Raw genomic sequence first — 16,965 nt, 5'->3', positions numbered from 1 at the left:
AAAACTACAGAGGCCTTTAGCCAACAATTTTAAGGAAATAAATGTAAACTGGGGGTGCTGGGTGCGGTGGCTCAAGTCTGATCCCAGCACTTTGGGAGGTCAAGGCAGGCAGATCATTTGAGCTCAGGAGTTCTAGACCAGCCTGGGCAACATGGTAAAATCCCATCTCTATAAAAAATACAAAAAATTAGCCAGGTGGTGGTTCATGCCTGTGGTCTTAGCTACTGGAGAGGTTAATTTGGGGGTGAGGCAGGAGGATCACTTGAGCCAGGGAGGTAGAGGTTGCAGTGAGCCATGATTGTACCACAGCACTCCAGTCTGGGTGACAGAGCAAGACCCTGTAGCCGGGCGCGGTGATTCACCCCTGTAATCCCAGTACTTTAGGAGACCAAGGCGAGCAGATCGAGAGGTCAAGAGATCTAGACCATCCTGGCCCATCTCTACTAAAAATACAAAAATCAGCTGGGGGTGGTAGTGCACGACTGTAGTCCTAGCTACTCAGGAGGCTGAGGCAGGAAAATTGCTTGAACTCAGGAGGCAGAGGTTGCGGTGAGCCGAGATTGCACCACTGCACTCTAGCCTGGTGACAGAGCGATACTCCATCTCAAAAAAAAAAAAAAAAAAAGTAAATTTGGAAAATCTTTTATGAACAAAGATGGCCATTGCCCCAAACTGGAAACCCAAATGTCTAACAATAAAGGAATGGCTGCTGTAACAGAATGTCTGAGAAAAAACAAAAAAGCAGACTGAGCACAGTGGCTGATGCCTGTAATGCCAGAACTTTGAAGGGTGGATCACTTGAGCTCCAGAGTTCGAGACCAGCCTGGCAATATGGCAAAACCCAGTCTCTACAAAAAATACAAAAATTTAGCTGGGTGTGGTGGCACGTACCAGTGGTCCCAGCTACTTGGGAGGGTGAAGCCAGAGGATTACTTGGTACTGGGAGGCGGAGGTTGCACTGAGGTGAGATCATGCCACTGTACTCCGGCCTCGGTGATAGAGCCAGACTGTCTCCAAAAAAATCCAAAAGGCTGAGGTGGGAGGATTGCTTGAGCCCAGGAATTCAACACTGTAAGTGAGCTATGACTGCCTCACTGCACTCCAGCCTGGGTGACAGAGCAAGAGCCTGTCTCTTAAAAAAAAAAAAAAAAAAAAAAAAAGTTAAAATGGTATAATCAATGCCAGGCATGTGGCTCACACCCATAATCCCAGCACTTTGGGAGGCCAGAGCAGGAGAATCGCTTGAGCCCAGGAGTACGAAACAAACACAGGCAACAAAGCAAGACTCCATCTCTACAAAAAATAAAAATAAAAATAAATTGGCTGGGTGTGGTAGCGCATGCCTGTGGTCTTAGCTACTCAGGAGGCTAACGAAGGAGGATCACTTGAGCCCAGGAGTTCAAGACTGCAGTGAGCTATGATTGTACTGCTGCATTCTAGCCTGGGCAACAAAGAAAGAACCCCATCTCTAAAAATAAATAAATAAATAAATAAATAAAAAGGAGGGTTGTAACAACATGGCAAAAAGTTTACTGGGCATCTTTTTTTTTTTTTTTTTTGAGACGGAGTCTCGCTCTGTCGCCCAGGCTGGAGTGCAGTGGTGTGATCTCGGCTCACTGCAAGCTCTGCCTCCCAGGTTCACGCCATTCTCCTGCCTCAGCCTCCCGAGTAGCTGGGACTACAGGTGCCCCCCACCACGCCTGGCTAATTTTTTTTGTATTTTTAGTAGAGATGGGGTTTCACCATGTTAGCCAGGATGGTCTCGATCTCCTGACCTCATGATCCACCCGCCTCAGCCTCCCAAAGTGCTGGGATTACAGGCGTGAGCCACCGTACCCGGCCCTGGGCATCTTTTTGCCTATAATAAAGCCAACCATCTAAAAACAGTTCAAGCCCTGGCTCTGGTACCTGTCAGCTGTGTGGCCCTGGGCGGGTCCCTCACTCTCTGTAAGCCTCAGTTGCCTCACCTGTGAAATGTATCTCACAGTGGTTGAGTGGATCAAGTGAAGGGCTGTATGTCAACCCTGTCAAGCCACCTGGTACTCTGTGTCCTATGGATGGTAGCTGCCCTGAAGCAGGGCTTTGCAGACTGAAGTGCTCTCTCTTCAGAGGAAGTGCAGGTGTCCATCTCCTGGTGTGGGAGAGGCACCCTGTGCTCCCTGGCCCATGAGACAGGATTGGGTTTGGGGGGCCAGGGCAGGAGGAGGGGCCCATCACCAGGGGAAACGGCTCGTGGTGGAGCAGCTGAGGTGCAGCTGGGCCTGTGGCCTAGAAGGCAGTCTTGTGGGTGCCTCCTCCCCCAGCCACAACTCAGGTCTGCAGCTGGGTCCTGCCTCCTTCCGAGTGGGCCATGGCCGGGACATGGCTGCTATTTCTCCTGGCCCTTGGGTGTCCAACCCTACCCACAGGTGAGCCCCCTCTTTGCATTCCTCTCTGTTCCTCCTCAGTCTGCCCAAGCCCATTCCCTCACTCTGGACCTCCCTGGGTATTGATGGGCTGCAGGGAGGCAGGACAAGAGCCATTTAGGGACCTCTGGGGAGGGTCTCACCCACTGTACTCTTCCCATTGTACTCTTCTTCCCAGCCACCTTGCTCTGGGGCTCCCACGTCCTCTTGCCCTGGAGCCCACAGCGTTGGTAGGGAGGCTGCACCTCTTAGAGGTATAGAGAAATGAGAACAAACTGGATGGGCATCCATAGAAGGTGGGGTTAGGGTAGCCAGGGTGTGTGATGTGATATGCAATGATGGGATATGGGTAAGAGTATGAGGTACTGTCCTGTCCTTCTTGCCCTCAGGGTACCTGCCCTAGTTCAATAGGACTCAGGGTGTCTCAGGTTCACTCCCAGCTTGCCCTTACCAATGGGCTCAGGGTAGGTCCCAAGGCCTCTTCCCAGGGTATTTACCCCCACCCTCCCAGGATCAAGGCTGGAGCCAAAGGACTCATGTCTTGAGGGGAAAATTCCAGCTTCATCTAGAAGCATGTGCATGTATGCATGTGTGTGGTAGGGGAAGGTCCATGATTTTTGAGTCGGGAGGGTCTCCTTGATCTAAAGCTGGCCCCAAGTATCTCACAGGCACTCCTTCATTAGGGAGATAAACCACACCTATGTGGAACACAGGGCGCCCATGGCAGGAGGCCTGAGCTCGGGAAGGAAGTAACCAGGGTAAGCAGGAACAATCCTGGGAGGCTTCATGGAAGAAATGGAAGACGAACTCAACTTGGGGAATGTCTCTATAGGTTTTTTTTGTTTTGTTTTGTTTTTTGTTTTTTTTTTTTTGAGACAGAGGCTCACACTGTTGCCCAGGCTGGAGTGCAATGGTGCAATCTTGGCTCACGGCAACTTCTGCCTCCCAGGTTCAAATGATTATCCTGTCTCAGCCTCCCGAGTAGCTGGGATTACAGGTGCCCACCACCACACCTAGCTAATTTTTTGTATTTTTAGTAGAGACGGGGTTTCACTATGTTGGCCAGGCTGGTCTCGAAATCCTGACCTCATGATCTGCCCACCTTGGCCTCCCAAAGTGCTGGGATTGCAGGCGTGAGCCACTGTGCCCAGCCCATTATATTATTATTATTATTTGCTTTTTTTTTTTTTTTTTAAAGACAAGAGTTCACTCTGTTGCCCATACTGGAGTGCAGTGGCACGATCTCAACTCACTGCATCCTCTGCCTCCCAGGTTCCAGCGGTTCTCCTGCCTCAACTTCCCAAGTAGCTGGGATTACAGTCACCCGCCACCATGCCCAGCTAATTTTTGTAGTTTTAGTGGAGACAGGGGTTCACCATGTTGGCCAGGCTGGTCCCGAACTCCAGACTTCAAGTGATTCACCTGACTCAGCCTCCCAAAGTGCTGGGATTACAGGCATGAGCCACTAAGCCCGACCTAACGCCATTATATTGATGAGACCACTGGGACTCAGAAAAAATATTCTTCCTTCAACCTAAATAAATAAATAAATAAATAAATAATGAAAACAAAACAAAACAAACAAAAAGACTCAGAAAATTGGCTGGGCACAGTGGCTTAAGCCTGTAATCCCAGCAATTTGGGAGGCCAAGGCGGGCAGATCACTTGAGGTCAGGAGTTTGAGACAGGCCTGGCTAACATGGTGAAACCCCATCTCTACTAAAAATACAAAAATTAGCCGGGCATGGTGGCAGATGCCTGTAATCCAGCTACTCAGGAGGCTGAAGCAGGAGAAATGCTTGAACCCGGGAGGAGGAGGTTGCACTGAGCCAAGATCCCGCCACTGCACTCCAGGCTAGGTGATAGAAACAGAATCAGTCTCAAAAAAAAAGAAAAAGAAAGAAAGAAAGAAAGAAAGAAAGAAAGGAAGGAAGGAAGGAAGGAAGGAAGGAAGGAAGGAAGGAAGGAAGGAAGGAAGGAAGGAAGGAAGGAAGAAAAGAAAAGACTGGGTGCAGTGGCTCACGCCTGCAATCCTAGCACTTTGGGAGACTGAGGCAGGTGGATCACGAGGTCAGGAGTTCAAGACCAGCCTGGCCAAGATGGTGAAACCCCATCTCTACTAAAAATACAAAAAATAGCCAGGCATGGTGGTAGGCACCTGTAATCCCAGCTACCCAGGAGAATCGAACCCCAGCGGGCGGAGGTTTCAGTGAGCTGAGATCCCGCCACTGCACTCCAGCCTGGGCGACAGAGTGGGGCTCCATCTCAAAAAATAAAAATAAAAAATAAATACAAAAAAAGGTCAGGCATGGTGGCCGACCTTTACAAGTCCTGTAATCCCAGCACTTTGGGAGGCCAAGGCGGGTGGATCACGAGGTCAGGAGATCAAGACCATCCTGGCTAACACAGTGAAAACCCTCTCTACTAAAAATACAAAAAATTGGCTGGGCTCAATGACTCATGCCTGTAATCCCAGCACTTTGGGAGGCTGAGGCGAGTGGATAGCCTAAGGTCAGGAGTTAAAGACCAGCCTGGCCAACATGGTGAAACTCCATCTCTACTAAAAATACAAAAAATTAGCCGGGCACGGTGAGGGGCGCCTGTAATCCCAGCTACTCAGGAGGCTGAGGCAGGAGAATCACTTGTATCCGGGAGCTGGAGGTTGCAGCGAGCCACGTTTGCCATGCCATTGCATTCCAGCCTGGGCAACGAGAGTGAAACTCTGTCTCAAAAAAAAAAAAAAAATACAAAAAATTATCTGGGCATGGTAGCACATGCCTGTAGTCCCAGCTACTCAGAAGGCTGAGACAGGAGAATCGGTTGAACCCAGAAGGGGAGGTTGCAGTGAGCCGAGATCATGCCACTGCACTCCAGCCTAGGCAACAGAGTGAGACTCCATCTCAAAAAATAATAATAATAATATAATAATAATAATAAGACTCAGAAAATTAAGTGAATGAGTCAGGAGTCACGCTTAGCTCTGTCTGAAGCTATGTCCTAGACAATCCACTGTGTCACATGGCAAAATCTTAGTCACCCTGCAAGGTGAGATGGTTTATGGGATTTGGAGTCACAGAGATCTGAGTTCAAATCCTGACTGGACAACTTACCATTTATGTGTTAGTAGGATAATTTTTTTTTTTTTTTTTTTTTTTTTTTTTTTTTTTTTGAGACAGAGTCTCGCACTGTCGCCCAGGCTGGAGTTCAGTGGTACGATCTTGGCTCACTGCAAGCTCTGCCTCCCGGGTTCACGCTGTTCTCCTGCCTCAGTCTCCCAAGTAGCTGGGACTACAGGCGCCTGCCACCACGCCCGGCTAATTTTTTGTATTTTTAGTAGAGACGGGGTTTCACTGTGTTAGCCAGGATGGTCTCGATCTCCTGACCTCATGATCCTCTGGCCTATTTTTTTTTTTTTTTTTAATTTTTTGAGACAGAGTCTTGCTCTGTCGCCAGGCTGGAGTGCAGTGGCATGATCTCGGCTCACTGCAACCTGTGCCTCCCGGGTTCAAGCAATTCTCCTGCCTCAGCCTCCTGCAACCTCTGCCTCCCAGGTTCAAGCAATTCTCCTGCCTCAGCCTCCTGAGTAGCTGGGATTACAGGCACGTGCCACCACACCTGGCTAATTTTTTGTATTTTAGTAGAGACAGGGTTTCACCATGTTAGCCGGGATGGTCTCGATCTCCTGACCTTGTGATCCGCCCGCCTCAGCCTCCCAAAGTGCTGAGAATAAAGGTGTGAGCCACCATGACTGGCCTAGGCTAATTATTTGGCTTCTAAGAAATCTTTCCTGAGTACCCTTTACCCCTACATCCTCACAAGATTCTCTGGCCTCCTTCCCTGCACTCTGGGACATTTCTTAAGTCTGGCTATACCTAAGAAATAGGTATAGCCTATTCACAAAAAACTCCAGGCTGGGCAAGGTGGCTCATGCCTATAATCCCAGCACTTTGGGAGGCCCAGGCGTGAGGATCTCTTGTGCCCTGAAGTTCAAGACCAGCTAGGACAACATAGTGAAACCCTATTTCTACAAAAAATAAAAAATAAATTAGTCAGGTATGGTGGCACCTGCCTGTAGTCCCTGCTACTGGGAAGGCTGAGGTGGGAGGATCACCTGAAGCTGGGAGGTCGAAGCCTCAGTGAGCCATGATCATGCCATTGCACTCTGGCCTAGGCGACAGGGAGAGACTCTGTCTCAAAAAAAAAAAGAAAAAAAAATTGCAATGTTCAAAAATAACATTCTGGGCCAGGCGCGGTGGCTCATGTCTGTAATCCCAGCACTTTGGGAGGCTGAGGTGGGAGGATCATTTGAGGTCAGTAGTTGGAGACCAGCCTGGCTAACATGGTGAAACCTTGTCTCTACAAAAAACACAAAAAAAACCAGCCAGACCTGGTGGTGCACACCCATAATCCAAGTTACTTGGGAGGCTGAAGCAGGAGAATTTCTTGAACCCCAGAAGTGGAGATTGCAGTGAGCTGAGATTGTGATACTGCACTCCAGCCTGGGTAAGACAGTGCGACTCCATCTCAAATAATAATAATAATAATAAATAAAATTCTGTTACATATTAAATGAGCCATCTTTGCTGAAAAGAATAAGATTGCAGCCTGGGCCTAGTGACTCATGTCCGTAATCCCAGCACTTTGGAAGCCCGAGGCAGGAGGACAGCTTGAGCCTAGGAGTTTGAGACCAGTCCGGGCAACAAAGGGAGACCCATGTCTCTACAAGTAATTTAAAAATTAGCCGGGTGTTGTGGCACGTGCCTGTAGTCCCAGCTACTTGGGAGGCCAGGAGGCCAAGGCTCCAGTGAACTGTTACCACACCACTGCAGTCCAGCCTGGATGACAGAGCTAAACCCTGTCTCAAAATAATAATAATAATAATAATAATAATAATAATAATAAAAGATTGTGGGAAATAGGGATTATTTTGGAAAATATAGGAAAAATGTTTGTAGTACCCATATGACTTAGTTCTTAAGATTATGAAATAATACACGTATACTTCAAATGGGTCAATTGTCTGGTATGTGGACTATACCTAAACAAAGCTTTTTTTTTTTTTTTTTTTCACTCTGTCACCCAGGCTGGAGTGCAGTGACATGATCTCAGCTCACTGCAACCTTTGCCCGGGTTCAAGCAATTCTTGTGACTCAGCCTCCAGAGTAGTTGGGACTACAGGCATGTGCCACCACACGCAGCTAATGTTTTTGTATTTTTAGTAGAGATGGGGTTTCACCATGTTGGCCAGGGTGTTCTCAAACTCCTGACCTCAGGTGATCCACCCGCCTCAGCCCCCCAAAGTGCTGGGATTACAAGTGTGAGCCACCACACCCACCCTTTTTTTTTTTTTTTTTTTTTTAGACTGAATCTTGTGCTGTTGCCCAGGCTGGAGTGCAGTGGGATGATCTCGGCTCACTACAACCTCTGCCTCCTGGGTTTAAGCAACAATCCTGCCTCAGCCTCCCAAGTAGCTGGGACTACGGGTGCACATCACCACACCCGACTAATTTTTGTATTTTTGGTAGAGATGGGGTTCCACCATGTTGGCCAGGCTGGTCTCGAACTCCTAACCTTAGGTGATCGGCCTGCCTCAGCCTCCCAAAGTGCTAGGATTACAGGTGTGAGCCACCGCACCCAGCCAACAAAGCTTTTTTTTTTTTTTTTTTGAGACAGAGTCTTGCTCTGTTGCCAGGCTGGAGTTCAGTGGCGCAATCTAGGCTCACTACAACTTCCGCTTCCCTGGTTCAAGCGATTCTCCTGCCTCAGCCTCCCGAGTAGCTGAGATTACAGGCATGCGCCACCACGCCCAGCTAATTTTGTATTTTTAGTAGAGATGGAGTTTCACCATGTTGGCCAGGATTGTCTCGATCTCCTGACCTTGTGATCTGCCCGCCTCGGCCTCCCAAAGTGCTAGGATTACAGGCTTGAGCCACCGTGCCTAGCCAACAAAGCTTTTTTTAAATTATTATTATTATTTTTTAAAAAGGCTGGATGTGGTGCCTCATGCCTGTAATCCTAGCACTTTGGGAGGTCGAGGCGGGCGGATCACCTGAGGTCAGGAGTCCGAGACCAGCCTGACCAACATGGAGAAACCCAGTCTCTACTAAAAACATAAAAATAAAAATTAGCCAGGGTGGTGTCGTGGGACCTTGGGAGGCTGAGGCAGAAGAATAGCTTGAACCCAGGAGGTGGAGGTTGCAGTGAGCCGAGATCGTGCCACTGCACTCCAGCCTGGGAGGCAGAGCGAGACTCCGTCTCAAAAAACAAACAAACAAACAAAAGAACTACAGGCTACAGAAAAAGGCTGAGAATAAAAGAAAAAACACCCATGCACACTCCACCTAGATTAACAAATGTTTAACATTTTGCCATGTTTAAATCAGACTTTTAAAAAAAAGAAACAAAAAGTTACAGATATATTTGAGGCCCCTTCTAATCTCATTCCAGGTCCTGTTTCCTTCCCTTCCTCACCAGAGGCTGCCACAGCTGCCACCACAAACAAGTATTTGTTTGCACATTTACTGTCTTTCCCATGGAACTGAGTTCCTTGAGAGCAGGAATGATGACTTACCCAATGTTATATCTCTAGTTCCTGGCACAGAATGGGGCTCGGATGTCATAGACAAGTGGATGGAAGAAGAGGTGGCTGAATGGATAGACAGATACATAGATGAAAGGTAGAAATAATAGATGGAGGTGGCTGGGCGCAGTGGCTCACTCCTGTAATCCCAGCACTTTGGGAGGCTGAGGCAGGTGGATCACGAGGTCAGGAGATCAAGACCATCCTGGTTAACACGGTGAAACCCCGTCTCTACTAAAAACAAAACAAAACAAAAAATTAGCCAGGCGGGCGCAGTGGCGGGTGCCTATAGTCCCAGCTGCTCAGGAGACTGAGGCAGGAGAATGGCATAAACCCCGGATGCAGAGCTTGCAGTGAGCCAAGATCATGCCACTGCACTCTAGCCTGGGCAACAGAGCGAAACTCTGTCTCAAAAAAAAAAAAAAAAAAAAAAAAAAAGAAGGAAGGAATACATGGAGGATAGATGGCTGATAGAAGAAAGGATAGATAAATAGGTGAGTGAATGAAAGGATGGGCAGATGGAGGGAAGGAAGGGTGGCTTGATGGGAAAATGCAAGGAGGGAGGAATGGATGAGTGGCTAGGACAGGTAGATGGATGGTGGATGGATGGATGGATGGATGGATGGAAAGACAGAAATGTAGAACTCTAGTCTACAACACAATGCTGGCCTGGGAAGCCACAAGCTGGTCTAGCACCCACAGGTGCATGCTCTCTTGCAGGTGTGGGTGGCACACCCTTTCCTTCTCTGGCCCCACCAATCACGCTACTGGCGGATGGAAAACAGCAGATGGTGGTGGTCTGCCTGGTCCTTGATGTTGCACCCCCTGGCTTTGACAGCCCCATCTGGTTCTCAGCCGGCAACGGTAGTGCACTGGATGCCTTCACCTATGGCCCTTCCCCAGCAACGGATGGCACCTGGACCAGCTTGGCCCATCTCTCCCTGCCCTCTGAGGAGCTGGCATCCTGGGAGACTTTGGTCTGCCACACTGGGCCTGGGGCTGAGGGCCACAGCAGGAGTACACAGCCCCTGCAGCTGTCAGGTGGGGATGGAGCCTGGGCCCTTGCGGATGCTCCCTGTCCCCTTCCACACACTAGGATATGGTTGGAGGGAGGGCAGGCTCCAGGCTGCAAAGGCATGAAGGGTGTCCAAGTGCAGAGCCTCCGCGTGAGGTGACACTTGGGCTCAGGGGAGAGTGGCCTCAGGGCCATTAATTCTGGGATTTGCAACTGCAATATCTGTTTGAAATCCAGGCTCTGCAGCACGGCTTCCAAAGATAAAAATGCCTCCTTCTACCTAGGATTCATTATACACACATAGATATATCACCCTGTGTACATGATACCCTGTAAGGACCAAACTAATTAACAAATCACTACCAGTTATTGAGCGTTGACTCTGTTCTAGGCAGTGTCCTATACGCTTCACATTTATGAGACAGATCATATAATTCCCTTAATTTTACAGGCATGGGGAGGCTAAGTAACATGTCTAAAGCCAGTGATTTTTGTTTCCCCCTCCATTGTATTTTGAAACAGTCAGCAATTATTATCACTGACCAGATGACTTACTTCCTCTCTGGGGATTATCTCAGTTTTGTCGTCTTCCAAATGGGAATGTTTGTTAACTAAGTGCCCTGACTTTCAAAGAATGCCATGAAGACGGTCAGTTCCTTATCTGAGAGTGCTGGGCACCCCAGCCTCCCCAGGGCACAGAACAGGGAACAGTGCAAAGTGAGGGATGTTTGGGCTCTCAGAGGACTTGCAGCAAATGGGCTCAGGGTTTCTGCTGCTGGCTCACTTGTCCATTTACCACAATGCCTTGACACCCATGCTGTGCCAGGGCCTGGGCATAGCACTGGGGATGGCCTCCAGAGTGCATGGCCCATCCCCAAAGACTCACTGCCTTCTCCTTGGACAACAGGAGAGGCTTCTACAGCCAGGACCTGCCCCTGGGAGCCTCTCAGGGGTGAGTACTCTGGGCAAGGGGTGGGGAATAAAAGGCTGGGACCAGGACCTTGGGCCTGGGGGGTGGGGCATTCAGCTCTGGCCTAATGGGTCTTACACGGGAGGTCAGTAGGTATCCCATGTAGAGGCTGTCATGCTAGGTTGGGGCACTGGCTAGCATGGGCCTCAGTCTACCTAGGATAAGATGGGGGTGAATCCTTTGACCTTAGCCTAATTCTTGGACATTAGTTGAGAAGCACAGGTGACAGCTAATAGAGGGGTCTTTGGAGTCCTCCTTGGGCAGCCCAGGCAGGGGGTCTCAGCATTACAGGCTGTGTAAATGGGAGGCTGTCTGGGGTGATGGAAAGAGCACTGGATGGACAGTCATGAAGTTGGGCTGTGGTCCAACTCTGCTTCCTGACCAAATAGAGAATTTTGAAGCTGGGCGCAGTGGCTCACACCTGTAATCCCAGCACTTTGGGAGGCCGAGGTGGGTGGATGACGAGGTCAGGAGCTCGAGACCAGCCTGGCCAACATGGTGAAACCCTGTCTCTACTAAAAATACAAAAATTAGCCGAGCGTGGTAGCACATGCCTGTAGTCCCAGCTACTCGGGAGGCTGAGGTAGGAGAATCACTTGAACCCAAGAGGTGGAGGTTGCAGTGAGCTGAGATCGGGCCACTGCACTCCAGCCTGGGTGACAGAGTGAGACTCCATCTCAAAAAAAAAAAAAAAAAAGAATTTTGAGCTAGTTACTCTCTGCGTCAGATGCTAAGTCCTGCCTGGCCCCGACCCTTACCCCCATGATTGTTGGGGAATAAAATAAAATGAAGGCAAGGAAGGTATTTATTATTACCAGTAAGAACGGAGGCTAGACACCGGGATGGACTTTCCCTGGAGGAGGGGGTCAAGGGGACGGGCAATGGCAAGGGCAGAGGACAAGGCCCTCCCCTCCGTGGACGTTCTCTCCTGGGGTGGGGGGCTGCAGGCTCCTGCAGGCTCCTGAGCGTTTCCTCCTCGCAGGGATGCCGGGCGGGGTCCTGTGGCTGGGGGTGCTGCGGCTGCTGCTCTTCAAGCTGCTGCTGTTTGACCTGCTCCTGACCTGCAGCCGCCTGCGCCACCCCGAGGGCCCACTGCCTTCCCCCGCAGCTGCCACCCGCCTGCGAGCCCTCGGCTCCCACCGACTGTACCTGGCCACGGAGACTGGGGGACGAGAGGCCACCAGTTCACCCAGGCCCCAGCCTCGGGACCATGGCTGGAGTGACACCCCTCCGGGTCGGAAGCCTGGGAGCCCAGTCTGGGAGGAGGGGTCTTACCTCAGCAGATACCCCACCTGCCCAGCACAGGCCTGGTGCTCAAGATCTGACCGCAGGATTCCTTCCTCGAGTCTTGGAGCATTTTTTGCATGTGACCTGCCTCCTCCTCTGCAGGCTGGAGCTGCCTGAGGGCACGGCTCTACCTCCCCCAGGCCACCCCTCCACCCCCCAGAATGGTGATCCACCCAGTTACTGGGGTATTTAGGGAGCAGATGACTGAGAACATTAAAAAAGAACTTAAATGACATAGCAAATGAGAAATGTTTGAATTCATGTCTATCCTGGGAGGAGGGAATTTGGCAGAGTTAGAAGTAGGAGAGGCCGGGCGCGGTGGCTCAAGCCTGTAATCCCAGCACTTTGGGAGGCCGAGACGGGCGGATCACAAGGTCAGGAGATCGAGACCATCCTGGCTAACATGGTGAAACCCCGTCTCTACTAAAAATACAAAAAACTAGCCGGGCGAGGTGGCGGGCGCCTGTAGTCCCAGCTACTCCGGAGGCTGAGGCAGGAGAATGGCGTGAACCCAGGAGGCGGAGCTTGCAGTGAGCTGAGACCCGGCCACTGCACTCCAGCCTGGGCGACAGAGCGAGACTCCGTCTCAAAAAAAAAAAAAAAAAAAAAAAAAAAAAAAAAAAAAAAGTAGGAGAAATCCAGGAAGGTTCCCTTGAGGAAGAGGGCTTCCTGAGACAGAACTTGGGAACTACAGAACTACAGAGTGGGGCTGGTGGTTGGGAAGGCAGCTGTCCCACGGCTGTCTCCTCGCCCCACAGCAAGTGGGGAGGCCCCCTCTTCTCCTTACCCTGGCCCAACCTCTGTGAGAGATCAGGGCAGAGAGCCCAGGAACCCAGGAAGGTGGATGCTGGGTCAATGTGAACTCTTGTACAGACTCGACAGAGGTGAACAGGGCCAGGGTTTCCGGGGAACAGGATCGTTTTCAATGCCAAGAGTATGAGGTATTAATTCCAAACTTACAGTTTATTAATCAATTAAGAGTCATTATTCATTTGACAAATATTCTTTGAGCATCAACCCTGAGCCAGGTACTAAAGAGGCTTGGCTTTTTTGGTTTGGTTGTTTCCTAAAGAAGATTCTTACATTGATCGAGTATGAGGCTTCCACAGTAGAGCATAACATGTGTGTCCCCTGCTTGCCCAGTGCTGGCTGCAAATCTAGCCTTTCCCAAGGGTTCTCTGCTAGTAATCAATCACTCCAAGAGACTCTGGGTGCTCTCATGTAAATCCACCTGTCCCTTGGGCCCCATAGGATAGTCTGCTGGATCAACCTTAGTCTTCCTTCCCCCAGGGAGGGGATGGGGAACTATGCCCCAGCACCCCAACACATGGTTTCAAGGACACCCTCAGCTTCCCTGAGCCTCTGTGCTCTCTCAGCTACTGTTCCATAAAAACTCTCACTGCCTCCTCCACTGCTCATCTCTCACCAGCCTGAAAGGAGATTCTCCCACTTGCTTTGGGGATTCCTGGGTGGTGGTGGCTGGGGGTGGGAGGGTCCCACAGCTTCTAGGGATGAATCTGTCCACCATCCCCACAAGGCATGTTCCTTCCCTGACACAAAGACTGAGAGAGGGGGTGGGCAGGGGCCAAGGAGGGGTGGGCAGGGGCCAAACCTCAGACTTTCTCTGGCCACTATCCCTTCCCAGCTATCCGGCCAGATGCTGAGCCCAGGCCTCTCAATCTCCACTGTCAGGCTGGCTTAATCTTATTTCCCAGGAGGGCTTCTGAGCTGAGGTGAATTAAGGGCCATGGCCAAGCTCTGAGCCTATCCAAGTTTATTATTTTATTTTATTTTATTTTTTGAGACAGGGTCTAACTCTGTTCCTCAGGCTGGAGTGCAGTGGTGCAATCTCGACTCACTGCAATCTCTGCCTCCCAGATTCCAGCAATTCTCCCACCTCAGCCTCTTGAGTAGCTGGGACTACAGGCACGTGCCACCATGCCTGGCTCATTTTTGTATTTTTTGGCAGAGACAGGGTTTCATCATGTTGGCCAGGCTGGTCTTGAACTTCTTTTTTTTTTTTTTTTTTTTTTTGAGACGGAGTCTCGCTCTGTCGCCCAGGCTGGAGTGCAGTGGCCAGATCTCAGCTCACTACAAGCTCCGCCTCCCGGGTTTACGCCATTCTCCTGACTCAGCCTCCTGAGTAGCTGGGACTACAGGCGCCCGCCACCTCGCCCGGCTGGTTTTTTTTTTGTACTTTTTAGTAGAGACGGGGTTTCACCGGGTTAGCCAGGATGGTCTCGATCTCCTGACCTCGTGATCCGCCCGTCTCGGCCTCCCAAAGTGCTGGGATTACAGGCTTGAGCCACCGCGCCCGGCCTGGTCTTGAACTTCTGACCTCAAGTGATTTGCCTGCCTCAGCCTCCTGAAGTGCTGGGATTACGAGTGTGAGCCACCGTGCCCAGCTTGAGCCTACCTAAGTCTTATCAAGCCTAGAAAACATGGAGGACCTCAGGACGGTGTCCTGATCTTGTACACTGCGGAATGCCACATGCCACAGCCCCCGCCTATCCAAAGTGCCTTGTTACCAACACAGTTGTTTTGGACAAGAAACTGAGGTCAGAAAGTGTCAAGGCCTGGGCCTCAGTGCTCTGAAGTCTTCATAAACTAGCATAAATATCCAACATCTAGGAAGGAAACAAGAAGGTATCAGGGAACAGGGTTTTATGGCCGATTTGCAGACAACTTCCCAGAGAAGCAACTTTGGTCTCTACAAGGACACTGAGTTCAGGGACAGCCTGAAGAAGACCTCAAAACCAAGAGTGCTCCTCTTTATTTTTATTTATTTTTTGTTTGTTTGTTTTGAGACGGAGTCTCGCTCTGTAGCCCAGGCTGGAGTACAGTGGCACGATATCGGCTCACTGCAAGCTCCGCTTCTCGGGTTCACACCATTCTCCTGCCTCAGCTTCCTGAGTAGCTGGGACTACAGGCGCCCACCACCACGCCCGCCTAATTTTTGTATTTTGTTTAGTAGAGACGGGGTTTCACCATGTTAGCCAGGATGGTCTTGATCTCACCTCATGATCCGCCCGCCTTGGCCTCCCAAGTGCTGGGATTACAGGCGTGAGCCACCGCGCCTGGCCTATTTTTATTTTTATTTTTTGAGATGGAGTCTCGCTCTGTCACTGGACTGGAGTGCAGTGGCGCAATCTCAGTTCACTGCAACCTCCACCTCCAGGGTTCAAGCGATTCTCCCACCTCAGCCTCCCAAGTAACTGGGACTACAGGCGCCCACCAACACAGCTAATTTTTTTGTATTTTTAGTAGAGAGGGGGTTTCACCATATAGGCCAGGCTGGTCTCCAATTCCTGACCTTGCGATCCACCTGCCTTGGCCTCCCAAAGTGCTGGGATTACAGACATGAACCACCGTGCCCGGCCTTTATTATTTTTGAGACAGAGTCTCACCCTGTCGCCCAGGCTGGAGTACAATGGCGTGATCTTGGCTCACTGCAACCTCCGCCTCCCAGGTTCAAGTAATTCTTTTGCCTCCGCCTCCCGAGTAGCTGGGATTATAGCCTGGCGCCACCACGCCCGGCTAATTTTTTGTATCTTTAGTAGGGAGGGGGTTTCAGCATCTTGGCCAGGGTGGTCTTGAACTCCTGACCTCGTGATCCGCCTGCCTTGGCCTCCCAAAGTACTGTAATTATAGGCATGAGCCACCGAGCCCGGCCTCCTCTTTATTTTTTATTTTGGTTGATTTATTTATTTTTGCGATGGGGTCTTGCTGTGTTGACCAGGCTGGTCTCGAACTCCATGCCTCAAGCAGTTCTCCCATTTTGGCCTCCCAAAGTGCTGGGATTACAGACGTAAGCCAGGGCACCTGGGCTTTTTTTTTCCTTCTTCTTCTTTTTTGAGACAGGGTCTCACCCTGTTGCCCAGACTGGTCTCTAACTCCTGGGCTCAAGTGATCCTCCCGCCTGGGCCTTCCAAAGTGCTAGAATTACAGGCGTGAGCCATTAAGTGTTCCTCTTAATGACACAGCCGATGGGAGATTTACCGAGTATCTCCTTGTGCCAGGCACCCTGTTGTTGCTGAGGAAGCGGAAGGGAGAGACAATCGTTAATCGGCCAAATTCCTGCCTTCTGAGAGGGCAGAATCAAGAAATAAATAATAGGGCAGTAAAAGGGGCTGGGATTACATACAAAAAGCAAATTAATGCCTGAACTTTTTACAGTCTGCTCCGTAAGTTGTAATTCTATTAACCTATTTGAGCTTCCCAACAACAGGCAAGCTCACACAGCAGCTAGGACAATCACTTTGTCATACAAATAGAAACAGGCTCAGAGAGGAAGTCATTTGTTCTAGTTCTCACTAGGACAAATCTTGAAGGCTGGGGACAGTCTGAGTCGTCCTGCTCGCACCCTAAGCGCCTACAAGAGTGTCTGGCTATAACAACCACAACACCAATAATAATAACATTTAAAAACAGGTGTTCAGTAAGGACTTGCGGCATTAAGAACCCAGGAGGGAAGTGACGTTCGAAGAGGCGGAGAAAGCCGCGAAGCCGGCCTTCCACACATCTTCCAGCACCTGCGCGCCTGAATGCGTCCCACTCAGGCCCAGACACAGGCTTCTTCTCCCCGGGTCCTGGTCCTGCATCCTCTCCCAGAGCCTCCGTTAGGGGGTGGGAAAGGACGTTGCCATAGGTCTCTGAGGGCACCATCTGCTCTCTTACTGGCCAAGGCCGTAAAAAGGTAGTCCTCCCA

General features: G+C 50.3%; 1 protein-coding gene across 5 annotated transcripts; it reads left to right on the top strand.

The window, feature by feature from the left end:
* The first annotated feature begins 2,099 nt into the window (after positions 1–2,099).
* LOC105489594 (pre T cell antigen receptor alpha) lies at positions 2,100–16,790 on the top strand. Of its 5 annotated transcripts, none has more exons than XM_071097027.1 (5): positions 2,100–2,408; positions 8,853–8,907; positions 9,706–10,026; positions 10,908–10,952; positions 16,689–16,790. In XM_071097027.1, the coding sequence occupies exons 1-5, from the start codon at positions 2,167–2,169 to the stop codon at positions 16,713–16,715; spliced, it is 690 nt and encodes a 229-aa protein (XP_070953128.1). In that variant the 5' UTR covers positions 2,100–2,166; the 3' UTR covers positions 16,716–16,790. The 5 variants fall into 5 exon arrangements, with proteins under 5 accessions (XP_070953128.1, XP_070953126.1, XP_070953129.1 ...); XM_071097025.1 differs by lacking the exon at positions 16,689–16,790 and adding an exon at positions 11,953–12,492; XM_071097028.1 differs by lacking the exon at positions 16,689–16,790 and adding an exon at positions 11,953–12,492 and having other exon boundaries at positions 2,262–2,408; positions 8,853–8,894; positions 9,823–10,026.
* Positions 16,791–16,965: the final 175 nt, after the last annotated feature.

This window comes from Macaca nemestrina, chromosome 5, assembly GCF_043159975.1.
Source record: "Macaca nemestrina isolate mMacNem1 chromosome 5, mMacNem.hap1, whole genome shotgun sequence".
Lineage (NCBI taxonomy): Eukaryota > Metazoa > Chordata > Mammalia > Primates > Cercopithecidae > Macaca > Macaca nemestrina.
This window is presented reverse-complemented; position numbering and strand designations above follow the sequence as displayed.

Coding starts and splice junctions, on each gene's coding strand:
- LOC105489594 (XM_011754511.3), top strand. CDS start 2,351: ATGGCCGGGACATGGCTGCTATTTCTCCTGGCCCTTGGGTGTCCAACC. Junction 2,409..9,705: donor GTGTCCAACCCTACCCACAG/GTGAGCCCCCTC, acceptor GCTCTCTTGCAG/GTGTGGGTGGCACACCCTTT. Junction 10,953..11,952: donor CCCCTGGGAGCCTCTCAGGG/GTGAGTACTCTG, acceptor TCCTCCTCGCAG/GGATGCCGGGCGGGGTCCTG.